The following is a 19807-nucleotide window of genomic DNA, read 5'->3' as shown; positions in this document are numbered from 1 at the left end:
ATTTAGGGACTCCTCTAACAATGCGCGTGTTTCTCACATAACTGTGTGGGACACGGGCAGATATGACTATGCCGCCGATATTCTTGGTCTCTAGAAGGACGTTGGTTTGTCTTTCTGTCTCTACATCTAAGAGCAATGCTCACTGTGCTGTGAAGTGGCTCTTCGCTGGTGCTCCACCGAGAATCATTTCAAGCTCCGAATACAGGACAATAGGGTTTACTTGCCTTAAATCATCTCGTTCGGATGTTGCAGTTATTAACAGTGGAATGCCCTCCGCCCTGTCTTTACGATGGCGCACAATTCGGAAACCACCCTCTTCCATGTCTAGGTCTGAAGGGTTCGCCACGTTGTCGTCATCGATGATAGCTGACTCGTCTTTAGATTCACCAGTGTCTTGTCGCTTGCAGTCAGGCTCGCTTGTACAAATCAGCTGTCGTTTCTGACCCGGTGTCAGCCCTTGGGAGGTCATGGCGGGTCATGGAGGGGTGCTCGTCGGACTGTAGAGAGAGAGAGAGAGAGAAAACATGAGTCTATACCGCACTTTCACATGCACAAAGTTAGGTGAAGGATGTCTATAGTCGGGCACTCAAGTCTGTTGCCTTCAAGTAGTGAAGAAGCGCTCGAATTGCTTTCTGGGCTAATGAACTGTGAGGCCAGGCTCCCAAAATCTTTCCTTCTGTAAATAGCCTGTCATCCAGTCTATTCAAGGCACACTGGAGAGTCTGACTTTGGTTATCAAAGCGAGAACAGTGGCACAGAAGATGATGAATGGTCTCTTCACACTTGCACTTAGCGCACAATAATGAGCCCGCCATTCCAATATGATAGCTGTAGGAGTTGGTGAATGCGACTCCTACCCCAGCCGATACAGCAGTGTTGCGTCACGTCGTGAAAAGTTTGCTGGTAATTTAAATTTCAGTGATGGGTCGAGGCTGTATAAACGACACCTAGAGTTCTGTGGTGTATGCCAGTAACATAACGTGACGGCAAGAGTGAGAGGGCGAAGCTCTCTTGCAGCGTCTACTCTTGTTAAAGGTACAAGGAGTGTCGGTGCGCCATCCTGGTCACTTTGGGCAGCGTCATCGGCGAGGTGATTACCAACGATGCCACAATGTCCCGGAAGCCACTGAAATATGATATCCTCATGCCGAAGCGCAATGGCAAGTTTCGTTGATTTTAGACACCAGCTGTTCATAACTGCAACGTCGTAAACCCCGCAAGCTCTGGAGGGCTGCTTTCGCATTAAAAAATATTGCCCATTTGTTGGGCGGTTCATTTTCAATGTATTCGCCAGCAGCGCGAAGAGCAACCACTTCGGATCCTGTAGATGTCGCTACGTGTGAAGTCTTAAACTTGATGACGACCGATTGAGTTGGTATAACAATGGCACCCGTCAAATTTAGCGTGACGGAACCATCCGTGCAAACATGGATTAAGTTAGCGTGTGAACAATGCGAAAGTTCCTATGTGATCTGCTCAAGAGCTGCGGTGAACAGGCTATCTTTCTTCACTGTTTCTCGAACAGCAAGGTAGACAGAGTCTTTTTCAAGCGTCGCAGAGAGGGTGGCGTGCTTGTTGCGGGTGAGTGCTCCCATGACAAAGAGTGCCGGTTAGCCGCAACTGATCTGGAGAACTTTGCCTTGCGTCTTTCCTTAGGCAAGCATGCGAGATGGTGGTCAGGGACTCTGGATATTGGCGAAGATGCACCCGGAGTGCGTCGATAGCTATATAGGTCATTATAGCGTGGCATCTGACTCCAAGCCATTCCTCATCGCTATACAGTTCCAAAGGGTAGAATGCCTGCATGCAGAGAGCACGCAACCACCCTCAAGACACTCATTTTTGCGCACAACCCTTATGCAGAATAATTCCTCCGAGTCAGTCGTCATCAAACCAGTTCTAAAGAGTAGGAAGCCTGCATCGAGACGGCGTGTTACCACGATAGAGAAAATTCTTTTCGCGCGCAACTTTGATATAGTACAACTGCCCTCACGAATAAGAAATTTCCAGAACTCCTGCTCTAAGAGTGGCAAAGCAACATACTGGGAGTACCCGCAGGGAGTGTTGTCTACGAACACGGTAGTAACCTTTCCTGCACGCAGTTAGCTCGCACAAAGTGAAGATACATTCGCTTAGCGGGCAGGTGGTTGTACCGACACATAGAAGCTGGTGAGCCGAAGAGGCTATGTCTTGCAGACTGTCCCACAAGCATCGGTTAGATGATTGATTGGTCACCGCTTTTTAAGACCGTTCAGCTCCACTGCGAGAGGCAGACCCCCGAAGTCACCAACTAGGACATTTCGCATATATATATATATATATATATATATATATATATATATATATATATATATATATATATATATATATATATACATACATATATATATATATATATAGTGTTCTTGATGTCCGTCTTTGTAGCCATCACTTCCCTCCAGTGGTGAAGCCAACGCTATTCCCTCACATGAAATTGGTGCCTCCAGCTCAGTATATTAAATGTAGAACGCCTTGGTAGCTTCATAATGAACTTGCGTGCGTGATAACAAGGCGTCGTGTTATGCGTGCGTGTTTGTGTGGGTGTTTGTGTGTGTGAAACGCTCATACATTTCTACGTGCAGACACATGAGTGAGCAACTAAGCCCATCCTTCGAACATTTGGGCATGTTGAGCCTTAATTAAGGGAAAATAAGACATCCACCCATTCGTAGCAATTGCTACAAAGGATAAAAGGACGTGAACCGTCCAGCCTGAGCGCCTGTTTTATTACATGTTGCGCCAAGCGTGAACCGTGACTTTGGCGTAAAAAGCCATCTTCCAAGAAGAAGATGACAAGCTGGACTTGAGTCCTTCGGGCACAAAAGATTCATCACCGCACTTATTGGCGGCGCCTTTTGTCCATGGTGAGCCTTAATGTCTATTACTTCTTGAAGCGTTAAGAGCGATTGAAGTAAAAGTGCGGCCACTCTGCCCAGTAAATCAAAGTTTGACCAGTGCAGTGAAGGGCTAAGAGCAGGCTCATGCAACGAAAGTGGGTGGAACGTTGACGTCGTATGTATGCACACTGCTTGAGCGTTGGCAATCGACCCCTTTCCGCGATCCCTGTGCGGCATCCGAATGATTTGTGTTCTTTTTCGGCAGACGGAAGCCTGTGGCCCTGGCAGCACTAGCCGTGCTTTCTCTCCTAGGCTGCGCCATCGCAACGTGGACCGTGGCCAGATTGAATCTACTACCATTCATATTAATTCCCCACCCTGAATTCGCGTAAGTATTCTCGTATACGAGAGTGGCAAAAGCAAGTAAGAAAAACTATACGATATGTATTTTTCAAAAGAATTATTCCAAAACTAACAGATGGCAGGGTATTGTCTTGACCCTAAAAGATAAAGCAATGCCTATGGTTGCCTTCTTGTCTGTTCAGTATTTTGACGGAAATATTTGTTTTCCTAAAATATTAAGAGCACGAGAAGTCGAAGTGCACTATTTCACTGTTCTCAATCGCGTGTATCCAGGAGAAAGAAATGAGCAGCCTTCATCAGTACAAAGAAGCCTCTCAGGGTTACAGTACGCACCTCTACCGGGCACTTTTAAACCAGAAATATTTCATTTAGGAAAGAGCAAAAAGGTATACGTGGGCAACACATCGGCTATTATTCAAATAGCTGATTTCCACTTTAAGAAATGGATAGAAATGAGCTGAAGTTTGCTTTCAACTAGAATTTCGCTTAGGTGAGATTTTTAAAAACGAGCAGTGAAAAACCTTTTTCCCTATACATGTCTACTCCAGTTATTCCGATGCTTGCGAAATCGCGATATGTAGTCGAATTATGCGAGAGATCGAATTAATAAACGGCGGGATAACGAACATATTGTTTGTGACGCTGTTGGAGACCAGCAAAGCTGTTTAATCAAACGCAGCAGCGAGAACTTCGAACCGCTCTATCGGAAACGAGTCAACCTGGACATCGTCCGTTCTCGCGCTGCTGGCCCATACCATACTGTAACATAAATCCCAGGGGGCAAAAGCGCCGTGCCGCTGCTTGCTAAGGTATATGGCGCAAACACGACTAATAGGGCTTGAGCCTCTATTTGTGTAGGTGGAGTCTGTAGCCGGGCCACGACACAGTGGAAGCTACCACAGGGGAGACCTCGTATGTCGTCAGCCACTTGGCCCCCCACGCGATATGGCCCAACGTAACCGGGCAGTAGCTTTTCCCATAGGTGCACGTGACGGGAAGGCCGCCAGAGGAGTACCAGTGTGCCAGGACCGAAGTGCGCATCTCGGTGGTGGGGATCATAAAGAGTTTTTTGGACACTCTGAGATGCTAGAAGACATTCACGGGCAATGCGGCGGGCAGTTTGGGCACGGGCAATGACATGTAGGGCGTAGGAGCAAGTCGCAGATCAATCTTTGGAAGGCGAGGAATCAAATGGCAGGAGTTCGTTGCAGAAATACAAAATATAGAAAGATGAGCAACCCACAGTGTCATGGTGCAAAGCGTTATAAGGGAAGAAGACAAAGGGCAATGCACAGTCCCAATCCCGATGACCTCCGACACATAGATAGCGAGCGTGTTAGTAAGCTTGCGATTGATGCGCTGAGTCAGTTCACTTTTTGGGGAAATTGTAAGCTGTTGTGAACTGACGATGAACGGCGCAGTATTGTAGAAGATCGTCAACGCCTTTGGCGAGGAAGAAGTGGGCATGATCCGTTAGGAGCTGACGAGGAACATCGTGTTGTAGAATGACATATACAAGGAGAAAATCAGCGACATTGCTCGCGCAGCTCGTGGGGTGGTGGTGGTAGAAACATTTTATTCAAGAAGTTGGAGAGCTCACGTGATGGCGAAGCGACTCGCGTAATCCGTGGCAAATGCGATCCATCGGTTGCCAAGTGCTGACACAGGGAAAGGTTTAGGTAGGTCCAAGCCAACACGGAAAAACGGCTAGCAGGGAATGTTGATTGGCTGGAGTAGGCCATCCGTATGCGACGAGGGTCTTTTGCGGCGTTGACAGCTCTCGCTCGTTGCAACGTATCATCGAACGGAATGGTGAAGAGCCGACGGACGTGGTCATAAGTTCGAGCGATGCCTACGTGGCGAGCACGTGCGAGCGTAGGTGTTCCGCAAAGACAACCAGAAGCTCGGCGCCGTTGGGATTAAACCTGTGCCTGTAGCACACACTGTCTATTAAAACGAAGAACGGAAGTGGGGGTTTGAGGGCTGTGCGATGAGGCGATCGATGATAGATCGTTTGCAGGGGTCATGACGTCGATCGATTGTGATGTTGAGAAAGTCCGTATTGAAGAGAACACAGGCATCAGTGCCGTCGTCAGTAAGATCAGGTGGCCAAGATGGAAGATGAGGCAGGTAGTCGGCCTCCTGGTGCAGTCGCCCTGATTTATGTCACAGAAAAGGGTATTCCTGCAGCCGTAACTCCCCGTCGCCTAGGCGTCCCGTAGGGTTTTTCAGCGAAGATACCCAACAGAGGGCATTGTGATCCGTAACGATATAATAACGACATAGAAATGTCGCCCGTACAAGTAGGGGCGAAAATTCGTGATGGCCCACACGAGAGCGAGGCATTCACGTTCAGTTATGAAGTAATTCTGCTCAGAAGGAGAAAGGAGCTGGCTAGTCTAGGCAATAACGCGGTACAAGCCATCGTGTCGCTGGGCAAAAATAGGGCCGATGCATTGACCACTCGCATCTGTACGAACTTTGGTTTCGGCATTGTTTGACAATGGCGTCCACGGTAGAAACGTCGTTATAGACGAGCAAATTGAAGGCGTAGTCCGCTATGCCTTTTAGGATATGACCCACCTTGTCAACCTCGGTCATATGCTCGTCGACTTTGCGGCAAAGCGCGAGCGCTTCCTGTATGTAGGAGGCATACGATTCTTTCGACGACTAGACACGGGTGGCAAACTCTTTTCGCGCAGCCTGCTGGCGACCTGACGAGTTGCCAAATAGGTCGCGAAGCCGCTATTTGAAAATGTACCAGCTTGAGAACTCGTCCTCATAGGCGCGAAACCAGACACGCGGTGTCTCGTCCAGATAAAAGGTCGCATTGGCAAGCATGATGGTAGGGTCCCAGTGGTGGCTTTGGCTAACATGCTCATGCATGCTGAGCCAGTCGTCGACGTCAACGTCATTTTGGGTGGAGAATGTCCCAGGATCACGGAGACTAGGAACTGTAACGTACGTTGTGGTAGGCACCGCAGACTGAGCCATGGCTGAGAAGACGACGGCGCGGCCGCTTTGGAGCTCCGTGGCGAGTAGGTGGAACGTTCTACCTCCACCACAATGTTACGCGAAGGACGAGTCAGTAAGACGAGCAACTATTCAGCGGTTATATTGACAACAGCGGTTGAAGCGCTGACCAGTTAGATTCACAGCGCAAGCCCAGTTTGTTCTTCCCCCTCTTTTCTCTAATGATGGCGCCCACACGCCTCGTTCAAACAAGCAAATATCACACGCGTGTAGCAATATACGAATCTGAACGTTTCATAATGGTTGACACAGTAAGCGAGTGACTAGCGATAATACGTATTTCCTACAAGCTATTAAAACGTACAGAACATCTACGTTACATGCCCTTGTGCCTTGAAAGACCAAATCTATCGCGACTGGCGCACGCGCTAACGATCAGGCAGAAAATAAACAATGAGATAGTGACCGCGCGGGGAATTTCATTTGAGTGAGAAACGTGACAAGCCGCTGCTCAAAAGTATTTGCTAAATAAAGAGCGAAGACCTAAACACACTGGCACTCATTAATTAATAAGCGGAAAGTAAGGATTTGAACACATTTTTAGGCTTGCTTATATTACAAGCACCATATACGCTGCTCGCGCCGCTTGGACAAAGCCTAATGAGCTCGGAAAGCGCTTACATGTCCCTTGAAGCTGTAGCCAAAGCTACGCGTGTCGTCCGCGAGTCACCATCTATGACATCCGCTGAAGCAGAGGCTTGCAGAGGCGCATCGGCGGCATGTACATCTCTTGGAAACAGAGAGGTAACGGAGGGAGCTGAGGCAAGCAATGGACGCGTTAACACGTGATCAAACATGGCAGCGCCCACGGGACCACCGTGAAAAGGGTCAAGAATACTTAGAGAAGGGAAACTGTACCTTTCACAGTGCAGCGGTGGCGTAGTGAACTAATGTATACGACAGAGATGACGCTAGCAAAATCAAAACTTCCCAAAGTCAGATCCGGATGCCTTAGAAGACGCAATTATAAAGCGAGGTGGCAGATAGCACAATTCTAGTCCATGAGCTGTTTTACAGGAAGAGAAGGACATTACCTGAACAAAAAATCGAAATGCGTAATTGACTAATTAACAATAAATCACCAATTAGGTTTTAACTACTCACCTCATGGCACATATTGCAATTTACAAATTCCACCCGGGGAGTTCGCAAGGCGGACCCACTTGGAATGAACGGTCAGGATGACACCAATTTCAATATATTGTAACGGGAGTCCAGCGCCTTGAACGGTTTCGAAGCGGTACTCGATACACCCAAGCCTCAGTCGTTCCGAAAACTAACTATTCCACTTGACCAACTGCTACTCTAACCTTCTGCTTGCGCTTCTGTTTCTATTCTTTCACTTGTGGCGTTCTTCCTTACAGTTAGAATAATAATTCCCGAACTTTGCGGGGAAATGCATTGACATTCCAGTTACTTTTGCGCTTCAACGCATAATACGACGTCTCGTAAAGGAAGTAAGTAGAATGACAGTGCATTTTCATGTCATGTTTAACAGCTCGTGTCTCGTAAACGGTGTCATCCACACATTTCAAGTGAATATGGCTTGCAGTCTCACCCGCTAGAATTTAAAAATTGCAATATATGCCACAAGGTAATACTTTAGAAACTCGATTAGCAGATTTTTGTTATTTAGCCAATATTGCATTCCAATTTTTTGTGCGCGTAATGCCAGCCGCTGTGAGCATACCAGCTCTTGGAGCAAACTGCTGCTATCTGCAGCAGACATTTTTGTTTAATTTGAACGTGTTCGCTGAAACACCCTGTATAGTTCTTACGTTGACGAAAGCACCTAAGACCTCGGCTACGCAAAAGAATTCAGCGAAAGAGAAGAAAGTTCAAGTAAGAAAGCGGGCGGAAGAGCCAAAGAATCAGTTCGGTTAATTAAAGAAATGATGCGCTTGAAGGCCTGTATTTGTGGCAGGGAAAGCATTTCGGCAGCATTTGTGTTTTCGTTGCCTACTTCCCCAGAAAAGAGAGCAAGCGGGCCAGTGACTGGCACATCTCAAGTGGCGATATAGAGAGGACTATGCCTATACACCTGCTCGTGATATGCCTGTAGTCCAGTATTGAGTCTTGTCAGGCGACGACGCAGTTTCCGTGAAACACCAGTTGGCAGAAGAAACCGAGAAAAACAGCTTCTGCAGTAAAATGTCCAATTGGTGAAGTGTAGCACGGAGTTACGAATGGTTTCCTCAGTGGCTCAGGGCCCGTTTACTAGTGCATAACTGCTCATTTTTCGGAAACTTGAAATTTCACCATTTCACCAGGAAATGCATTGACTTTCTGCATCTTAAGTGAACGTTTACAACTTTGCTTAGTTCATGTAGGTGATGTTCTTCCCATTTTTTGTTCCTACAGGCGGATGTTCAGAACAATCAACTATTATTACCTCCAGCCTTTTTATCACGCTGTGTGCTACTTCAGCGGCTGTATGACGGCTCTCATTGTAGCAGACTTCCGAGAGCGCAAAATTTCCAAGGTAGGCTTCTGAATTCAAAATCTGCTTCGCGGTTTGCGTTGGTGACGGGGACACGCTGTAATGCATGCCGACATGTAGCCAAGGACGCCCTGTGCTGTGCTTTCTCTCTGATGAGAGCTGCGTAGGTGGTATGCCAAGTTAAAAAAAATCAGCATCGGCATTTCCGAGCGGGCTAATGAAGAGTATTCCCTAACTTAGCAACTAGTTTTAGCGTTCCTTTCCGCTTAATAGTGCGCTGCCTGGCATCAGTGACAACCAAGAGATGTCTCTGCAAGAGGAGCGCTTACCATAACAGCTATGCGCTTGGAATTCCTGCTGCGAGAAAATGGCGTGGGTACCAGCTACTACGCGCGATTGCATGCCGTACTGAAGTAATGGGCGAGTGGGCTTATATGCTTGTAACCGAAAGTAGCGCGAAATAAACTCACTCACAAGCAAGGGTACGAAAACAAGCGCTAACTAATCCCTTCGTTAGTGTTTGTTGCTTGAAAAGGTCCGTATAAGGACAGTTTTTCAAGCGGCAAAAAAGAAAAGCCCTTTCTAACCTGGAAATGGCAAATGACCGCTTTGTTTTGCTTCTCTCTTTCTTTACCGCCAAGACGCAGAAGGTTGGTCTGTCTGTCTGTCTGTCTACTTGTCTAACTGACTAACTAACTATAACTAACTAACTAACTAACTAACTAACTAACTAACTAACTAACTAACTAACTAACTAACTAACTAACTAACTAACTAACTAACTAACTAACTAACTAACTCATTACCTACTGACTGACGGACTGACTAAGTAACTAAGTAACTAACCAACCAACCAACCAACCAACCAACCTGGTTGCCGCGTACATCGATCACTTCGTAGTCCGTGCTCGAATGGGTAGCGCAGCGAGCTGATGTGCGAAGGAGAAAGCCATCGACGCCTACCGTCCGACCAACTTGTGTCACTGAATATGTAGCAATAGGCACACGTGTACCGCTCTTCAACTAACCTTTCACGCCGACATGCGTGATTGTAGGCGTTAGACTGGGTAGGGCACCGCTGCTGCAAGAAACTCTTTGATGCCGACTTGGGTCATTGGCCATGTGCCATTACGTGTGTGGCGTTCTTCAGTGAACGTCTATGACGCTGACTTGGTTACCTAGGCGTGTGCACTGGGAATGTGTCGGTCTACAGTGACAAAAATTATCCCTCAAATTACGCGATGCTGCGCGGAATCGAAACCAGGGGTGGCTTGCACGAACATTTAATAACAAAAATAATAACTAAATTAGGAACGCGTTCTAGCGGGGACTACGAGTTGTCGATCTGACATTTAAGAACGTGGTCCTAAATTCTTTATTATTTCCGTTATATGTTCGGGCAAGGCGCCCCAGGTCACGAAGGTTCACCAAGGACCACAATTCCAAGCTATAGCAGGCTGAACCACAAATCTACTGGGTATATGCCCCTTTTCGATGAACATATTTCACGCCCATGCTTTAGCGAGCGGCGCCATGAATATACCAGGTATGTGCCGCTCATCAATGAACCTCTCCCCAGCCTGGGTCACTAAGTATGCTCCAATGTGTATGCCGTAAGCTGGGGAATCTTGAAACTGTAAAAGCGCACAAAGACGAGAACACTTCTTTACTCGCACTCATGTTTGTGCGATTTTACAGTTTTAAAGTGCAACTAAACCAACTAACCCAGCTATCCGTACTGTTACAGTAAGCGAGGGAACAATTACGAACGTTAGCACGCACCGGCGCGCCATGCTTCTCGTCTCGGAAGGCTGCGCGCAGACTTCTCGGCAGGGCTATCATACGGCGCCCGGCTGACGCAATATGCGTTTTTCAACCCTCGCGCGCGCCAGCGCCGCTATACATTTAAGAGGCCACGCGCAGGCTTCGCGGTGGTGGCTTAGAAGGCGCCGAGCGTTTTCGGAGAAGCGCGAAAGAGGAATCCCGCTGTAGTAAATGCCTCATTAATAACCAGTTTCGAAGATGGCAAAACGTTATGTGGCCATGTCAACCAAACGGAAACGGATTACAGTCGACACTAATCGCGATATTGGTTCTGCCGAAACATTTATTGAAGCTACAGACCAGCACGCCTCCTTTGAATCGAACCTCTCTTCACCTTTTCCCCTAAGTATGCTGAGTGGGACTCCTGACTTTCGTTTTATTGAGTACACAATAACCAGGGCAACTGGGCCAGTGCCACTGAATGTGTGCCACTTGGTATGCGGCCGAGCAGACGAATTGGGCGGCTGGCTGTGCAATACCAGGAGCCGTATGACGTAAAACTATTCCAACCTCTTTTTATTCCCGACCCCTAACTTCAAATTTACGGGACAACTGACGTAAGCATAGGAAGGTAACCCGCAGCGTTGTTTGAAAAGACCAATCAAACGAGTTTCTCGTCTATGGGATGTCACTTTCTCTTGCTTTCAAAGCGAATTGCATTGCCGACATAGATAAGTTTTTATTATCTAATTGGCTCAGAAGAGACGGGGAGCACGCTCAAGTGAAGAGAGTTTCGATTGGGCCAAGCAAGCACAGTGAAATTATACAACTGCATGAGGAGGGTGGTGCCGGCGCCTGTGGTTGGTCCGCTTCCCCTTGCTTAGCTTGCGATAGCTGGTCGAAAATCGCGGCAACATGGAACGGAAGTGGGAAGCATGCTGCTAAAGCAGATCCTCAGCGAAGTAGAGTTGGCAGAGTGATGTCGTATACGTGCAGACAGGGCTGGATAACGTTATACTACCACGTCAAGTGTTTTAATACACGCAAAAAAATGCATGCTTCCCGGCAGCCCCGAGTAGCCAGTGCCACAGCGATTAGCGGGCAGCCATCTTCTATTCCTTCAGAAATGAGGCAGTCTCTGGCTATTAAAAAAAAAGACGTCCAGTTTTGCAGGGCACATTAATGTTGCTGTAACGCGTCCACGTCATTAGGACGTGGTCAGTTGCGGTGTTGTGCTGTCGCGTGACAGATAGGTAAGTAGAGCGCAGCCTAGTAACGCTTGACGAATAGCAACTGGCCAAACGACGCCGTTTTAGGTAATGGCGAAAGGGACGTCGAATCAGAAATTGCTATTTTTCTTTCGCTCGGTGAATTTATGCATAATCAGTGTGCACATATCATACCAAATGGGGCGTTTTCGCGGTTTTCGTGACGTCGCCTGACAGACCCGGCGCAGTGGGGGGTGGCTCGAATATTTGTTTGCCAGTCATGGAGGCCCGATTGCAGAATATATATATATATTATGAGATTATTATGAGATATATATGAGATTATTCTTTTTGCATTCCGCCTAATTACATAATTATTCTTAATTAATTAAACAACTTCTGAAATATTATATTTAGATGAAAACTGTCAATGCGAAAATTGTAGAGCAACATGAGAAACTCGCGACACAGCTTTCTGTTGCTCAATACGTGCTGCATAGAAGTATTTTTCCGAGCGTGATAGAAGTCTGTGAATTCATGCAAAGTGCACCGAGTGGCCAGCGACGTGGCAATCTTGCGTGTATTCGTGCAACATTTTGCAATGTTTGTAACGGGATTTAAATCCATTGAATTGGGGACATCAAAGAAGTACAACCTAATGTCAATGCATTTCTCTCGCATTTACTGCTAAATCGCCACTGACATTGTTTCTTACACGTTGCAGATATTTCAGTTGGCTGGCTGGTGCGCATCGATCAGTTGCGGGCTCCTCTGTGTGTTCGTGAAGTTTCCCTGGTACTTAAGACTGAACCCCACGTCAGAAGGCGTAGAGCTGCTCGTATCCTTCTTCGACAGAATACTCTGGTCGTTCAGTCTTTCTTGGATCACGCTGGCATGTGCTACGGGTCGAGGTGGTGAGGATGCCTTCGTGTTGGTTATTTACTACAGGAAATTAGTGTCGGTGGAAAACGGTTAGAGGGAATGACAAACAATTTTCATGATACCCTTTTTTTAGTGCAATGGAAAGTTTACCAGTTGAGTGTCTAATCATGTAGCTCTAACACGGAGTACGCCGTGGAAAACGTTTTAGTCAAGAGTTCGACAGAATACCGTCTGGTGAAGTAAAAGCATTCTTAGAAACTCAAGCAGGTCACTGACCAAGATCAAAATAAAAATAAAATGACGTTTCGGGATCCGTACGGATTACGAACCGTCATTTTTTGTTTTATTGTGGCCTTGGTCAGTGACCTGCTTAATTTTATAACAACATTATTTTATAAGATTTTTTTCATCTGCAGTGACGATGTAGTCGTTCACTGGAAGCATGCTTAAAGCGGTGACAGGTGAGCGCGGTAGCGATTATACACCGAAGTTAGTGGGCGGCCAACGATGAATGTGGCCGTCCTGTAACAAACCACAATTTTGTTTCTCAAGTCGACGTTCCTGCGATTCATGTTTTCCGAATTGTTAAAGCATTCGTGTTCTCGCGGTTTCCTGTCACGCTGCTTTGATCTTTAACCAGTCAAAACCAAACCAATCGGATCGAAAACCAAATGACCCCGCTACACGTGATACGGAGTTTAGCATGTTGCTGTTGCCACGTTTCTATTTTCGATTTTCGAAGCACAGAATAACGCGCGAGTGTATGATAATATAACAAGTGCAATTTTAAGCAATAACTATGATGTACCCAATAAGAGTTGACTTACGTACAGTAATCTCATAGAATACATCCGAAGTACGAGTATTCGACCGCCAGGTCTCGCCAGTTACTGGTTGTTGAGACTTTCTTTGCCAATGTAAAATTATAATTCCTGCCTAAATCGTGAACAGCGCGCTGGATTATATCGCTATAAATGATGGTCGTTTCATTTCCATCAAGGTATAACAACAATTTCTGGCCACTTGTCAGTCCCGTTAAGGGTAGCTAAGGCAACTTGCCGACGGTCATCTTTCTTTCTGAAGCTGGCGAGAACCGTCATATTTTTTTTTGTTTGCAGTTGATACGCATAACCTAATTTTAACATAATCTGCTTCTCTTTAGGTCCTCTGAGCAAGTTCTTGTCCTGGAACGCGTTCGTTCCGTTGAGCAGGCTTTCGTATTGCGTGTACTTGATGCACGTGCCATTCCTTGAACTGTTGGTGGAATCATCAAGAGAACGAATCTACTGGTCGTTATTTAATCTGGTAAGTTCCACGCCACAAATTGTACTCAGATTTACCCCACTGCTGACCGAAACGCAGCCATGTTTTCAGCATTCATGCAATAAAATGTGATTTAATTATTGTTTTATGAGTGCAGTTGCACACAAAGTCAGCAATACTTGAAAGTTTATTTGTCTGAAATCATACAGTGTTGAGCTGTAGGCAGGGCTCAAATTTCTAGCAGTAACGCTGTTGAAAGGCGAACACAGGCTGAGTTGCCAGGCTCCGGGGCAGCTCATAAATTTCGCGCATGATAATGTTAGTGGTTGGCTCTTCTTATTGAACGTACCAGATGAACCAGGCGACAAGAGGAATACTAAAATGCTCAGCGTCTCGTTGTAGTCAGTATCACTGTACACAGTGGCAGCGTGGCTATCTATAACCAGAACTGCCCTTCTAACCAAATAGCCACGTGAATTTAGCAATTAATTTTCCACTCTTTAGGCATAACTTCTCTACCAGTGTACGTTTTCAGTGAGGCGGACTGCGCACGATCGCCCAGTAAAATAAGAGACAAAATGAAGCCGAAGACGTGAGCTTTACCATCTGTAGCTCTGCCTCCGTGAAATTGGGCTGACTGAATCAAAACAAAAAGATGAATGGCAAGAATCAATGCCAATAAAGACACAAACAGTGCGAGCATCATCAGGTCATACTGTCCAAGGCCGTCGCAAAAAAAAAAAAGCGGTTTGTGTAAATGTCGTCACTTACCGCGCTTCAGGGTTCGAGAAAGCAGCTCGAAACACGTTGGTCGCTGCGACACCGTTTGCCAAAATAGCCGTGGCACTTAAACACGTTTCAGCTGAAGTGTTGTTTTCCCAACAACTTTTGGTTATGGAATACTATATGGAATATAGGAATACTACTATATATGGAATATAATGCTTATAACGGAAAGCCTTGTTTTGTTTGGGGCACACACATTGGATATGTGGTGAAGCGTCTAAGACATGTCTGTGCCTCCCCTTATGCATTGCGATCTGTATGTGATATGTCTGTAAAATGCATGATTTAGAAATGTCTCGGTGAATCGGTTATTTGATATGGGTGAAAAGTTTATGAAGAAGCTTCTCCAAATGAAAAATGATGAGCACTATATTTCTACACTGCAGCACATTTATCTTACGGCACGCCGTACCGCGGTGAAAATCATGAGACTAGTACGAGCCATTTCAGCATGCCTGATGTTGGTAAACAATACATTCTTGATGTCGTTGAAAGAAGCTACATTTATACTGCTTTCAAAGTTATAACGTCAAATCCCGCCCCCTAAGAAAAATAGAGCGTTATGTTATTCCCCAAATTTTTACCAACTATGGCTGAAGGACTCGCACTTTTTATATTCCCACATATTTTAATAAACCACACACTATGCTTGCCCATCTACCACCGTGTACGCGAGAAATGTTCTTGAGAGCTTGGGTGCAATCCACAGATTACTGAACAAAATCTTTTATTGTCAGTCCAGCCGGTTCTTGCTCTTATTCTCTGCGCTCCCATACATTTTCTTGCCCGTATTAGTAATTGTGTAAGCGTTGTTCTAGGGTTTATTTATTCATTGCATAAGCGTTATGTTCTTATGCTTTATTTTGCTTTACTGGAGCCGTGCACTCCTGTACCGACACTGCCCAATCACGCACACAAGCCACACGGCTTATGCGGACTGAATATGTATATGATGTGCACTTTAACTTAGAATCTATCTATCTATCTATCTATCTATCTATCTATCTATCTATCTATCTATCTATCTATCTATCTATCTATCTATCTATCTATCTATCTATCTATCTATCTATCTATCTATCTATCTATCTATCTATCTATCTATCTATCTGTCTGTCTGTCTGTCTGTCTGTCTGTCTGTCTGTCTGTCTATCTATCTATCTATCTATCTATCTATCTATCTATCTATCTATCTATCTATCTATCTATCTATCTATCTATCTATCTATCTATCTATCTATCTATCTATCTATCTATCTATCTATCTATCTATCTATCTATCTATCTATCTATCTATCTATCTATCTATCTATCTATCTATCTATCTATCTATCTATCTATCTATCTATCTATCTATCGGATGTGACTTAAGCCAAACATTAAAAATACGCAGATGCCACGTAGCTGCACAGAAGAACCGTAATGTCGTTTACCGTCGTTTCTATCTATACTTTATTTCCCCCTGATTACATCATTAGTCCTAATTAAAACACTTCTCATATATTATAAATAGATGAAAAGATAAAAGAACATTGCAGAGGACTACGAAAAACTCGCGATAGAGCTTTCTGTTGATTAATAGGTGCTACATACAAGTTTGCTTCAAAGCGTGAAAAAAAGCCTGCAACTACGCGCACAACTGCCGCCTGACTGGCCGCTCAAAGCACTGCACGTGTATTCACGGGCTGCTTTTACGCTCGGGAGAAACAGATTTATGTAGCACGTATTGAGCAGCAGAAAGCTGTATCGGGAATTTTTTTCTGTTGCTCAACAATTTTCTGATTGACACATTGCATCTAATTATAATATAAAAATATTTATCTAATTAGGAATAATTATGTAATTATGCGGAATAAAAGTAATCTGATATTTCCAAACGAGGGAAAACAACACTACCTTGGTTCTGTCCAGCTACAAGCCATATGCATTCTTTTAAAGTTTGGTTTAATTTACGTGCGACACCCTGTATGAGCGTGTTGTTTTACAATGGAAAAGTAAACGTTCTCTAATGACTAAACCTCTTAACAAGGATTTTCTTTCGGCTAATTTCGTCATTAAATATCTGGGCGAGCTGTCTGCAAAAAGTCAGTAGCAGACAAAGTCGAGAAACGATGGAAAGCCATGAGCCCATAGACTCTCATTAGACTTTCCATATAGAGACTATAGTAACGCCTTTATATTTTCCTGTCAACTTTAGTCAACGATATCACATACGACTGTTCAGAAGCGATTATCGAAAATAACTGGCGAAGACGCAGTTATACATGATACCTTGGTTCAAGCGCAAAAGAAATCAACAATGTTGACAGATTTACCTTTTCAAAAGGAGTGGTCAATACAGCATTGAGAAAGCGCAATGTTATAGTAGTGTGTCGATCTGATTCAAGAGATTTTTCCGAAATAAAATAACAGGCGCTGACGACAAATAAAATGGCGGTAGCATTACTGAGCGCCGTTGCCAAATAAGGAAGCTGTTATTCAACAGAGTAGCGCGCACACGCACACGGAGAGGTACAGTGCTCACGGAATGAAACGCGTCAATCTAGGCCAAACTAATGGGCATACATTAATTTCCATCGGCTGCAGTTCGTTACACATTGACACAATTTTGGCACGTACACTTAGATCGGAGTCCGCGTCACCTTCGATGACCGGATTCCTAGCGACATGACAAGGTACTCTTGAGTATTTTGCACATATGCAGAGTTCTACTAAATGCTCCCTGTCGTGTTTCATTCTGTGAGCACTGTAAATACACGCGGAGTAAAGAGCTGATTTAGCACACTCACTCTGCACGACCAGGGAATTCCAGCACGCTGGGTTCTCGCACTCTAAGAGCCCCAACGTTTGGCTTGTCTTGGCAAATCATCAAATTCGATTTTTTCTTCCCTTTGCGTCAGTTCGAAACCCTGCACTCCACCCAATGAGAATAACTGTGGAACGGAGTGATATTTCCGTTGCTAAACTTTGAGCTTTACGGCAGTGACGTCATTGAATAACAGTTGTGCACGATAGAAATTGAAAAGAGGAGGCAGGGCGTTCATTTTCAGTTTCATACTGCAACCGAGAGAAGTCTGCTGGGAGATTTCTGCTGGTTTACCTATAGATCCTGAGTTATCGTTGTCTACTATGGTGCCCTTCACCCATTTTGCGCGTATAGATTGTCTGAAGCGTTTAAGCAATGCCTTTTGAGTAAGCTAACGCGCACTAATGTACGGCACAAAACCACACAATATTCTTTGCAGGTCACACTCACCTTTGCCGTGCTCGTCTGGAGCTTCCTGCTGTCATACATGACCTTCATCGCGTGCGAGGCACCGACCGGAGCCCTCGACAAGTTGCTTTTCGGCAGGTTGATTGGAAAGGGGGGCGCCCGGAGGCAGGAACATGAAGAAAAACTGGCAGGCATCGACGTGAAGATAGAGAACAGTGGTGGAGAGGCCAAAGACATTTCGCTGCGTAAACCAATCAATGGCGCTCGTCCGTGCAGTAGTGAATAAAGCGGTTATCGTGAGGCCAGGCAAACGGAGCAGCATTGTGCTTGGTCAATAAGTGTCAACATCGCACTGGAATGCCGCCAACTACAATAAATTCAAAAAAGACAACGCGTTTTCTGTGGTGGATTCACTATTGTAACTTACCCAAATGAATATTGATTATAAATGGTGCAGATGAAGGGAGCAGAATTAAATTTAAGGGCAGCAGCCGCGCAAGTGTGGAAACCAATTGCCGTAGGAAATGTTTCGTTAGATGCGGGATGAACCTTCTCTTGTTCACCATAACTCTAATCAATAGCCAGAATCTCACTACTACTACTACTAGAACTAACTACATAGCACTTCCGCTTCTTCAAAGAGGTGGCAGTTCGGACTAGTTCGTCATTGAGTTTGTTAATCGCGAGGCACACCGACGAGGGTTGCTCGCGGTGCATTACGGCGTTGTAACTCCCCACCCAGAGGTCAGCCGACCCAGCCCTCTTTCAGTTCGTCACGTGTGTGTGTGTGTGTGTGTGTGTGTGTGTGTGTGTGTGTGTATGTATGTATGTATGTATGTATGTATGTATGTATGTATGTATGTATGTATGTATGTATGTATGTATGTATGTATGTATGTATGTATGTATGTATGTATGTATGTATGTATGTATGTATGTATGTATGTATGTATGTATGTATGTATGTATGTATGTATGTATGTATGTATGTATGTATGTATGCACCGTACTCATTCTAATATATTTCCCCCTGTTTTCGGAAGTACTATCAAAATTATGCTCTCGACCTATATTCGTGAACAAAGTACCACAAGTAGCAAGCTAATCCTCCAATATTCCTCGCTGCCCAAGAAGGTGACACATAATAAAGAAAACTATTACTTATGTAGGCGCTGCAATCAAAAAGAGAACTTGGCATAACCGATTGTTTAGTTCGATTTGCCAGTGCCTGCAGTGCTACTGTGCCTGAATTCAAAATTGTTGTGAGGAGTGGAAGGGTGCAGTTGGCCCGGGGTAAAGGGCATACAGTGCCCCTTTGCCCCGGGTTAATCTCTACGGTTAAATAAAGGTTCACCGTAGAGATGTAAAACACAGAAGAATCAGTGGAAGTTTAGTGGTAACTGCGAGATAAATGCGTCAGTGATTACGTTGCAGGGCTTTAAATTACCGTTCTTGTGAGTGACACCGTGTTCACCACACTATAAAGTGTTGTTTAGGCGGTTGCTCCACACACATCCTGCCCTCTTCGAGAAGCAACGTGCAACTAACGGTGAGGGGCGAGATTGCACAAATTCTGGCTTTCCGAACGCTTGCTTGCGCTGTAATGATTCGCCGGCGCCGCACCTTTTACAGCGGTCGTCTGCTCTCCGAGATGAGCGCAACAATTGAACACCGCCTACTCTCTAACGTAAGAGGAAAAGCGAATGTTTCGAATGGGAGGTGCTTGTGCCACCTCGCCCCACATACATACATACATACATACATACATACATACATACATACATACATACATACATACATACATACATACATACATACATACATACATACATACATACATACATACATACATACATACATACATACATACGTACGTACGTACGTACGTACGTACGTACGTAGATACATACATACGTACATACATACATACACGCTCTCCCATCCCCTCTCCTAGCACGAGAGCCACTTCTTACAGTTC

At 45.2% G+C, this 19807-nt stretch overlaps 1 protein-coding gene across 1 annotated transcript in view; it reads left to right on the top strand.

The window, feature by feature from the left end:
• The window catches only part of LOC135911001 (nose resistant to fluoxetine protein 6-like), a 34199-nt gene extending 16084 nt beyond the window's left edge, over window positions 1–18115 (top strand). Inside the window, exons 6-10 of the mRNA XM_070533301.1 lie at window positions 3142–3264; window positions 8634–8754; window positions 12409–12598; window positions 13729–13871; window positions 17861–18115. Coding sequence (XP_070389402.1) covers window positions 3142–3264; window positions 8634–8754; window positions 12409–12598; window positions 13729–13871; window positions 17861–18115 — 832 coding nt within the window. The remainder of the gene's footprint in view (window positions 1–3141; window positions 3265–8633; window positions 8755–12408; window positions 12599–13728; window positions 13872–17860) is intronic.
• The last annotated feature ends 1692 nt before the right edge of the window (window positions 18116–19807 follow it).

Source organism: Dermacentor albipictus, chromosome 2, assembly GCF_038994185.2.
Source record: "Dermacentor albipictus isolate Rhodes 1998 colony chromosome 2, USDA_Dalb.pri_finalv2, whole genome shotgun sequence".
In the NCBI taxonomy this organism is placed as follows: Eukaryota; Metazoa; Arthropoda; class Arachnida; order Ixodida; family Ixodidae; genus Dermacentor; species Dermacentor albipictus.
The sequence above is the reverse complement of the archived record's forward strand: the minus strand, read 5'-3'. Positions and strand labels throughout refer to the sequence as shown.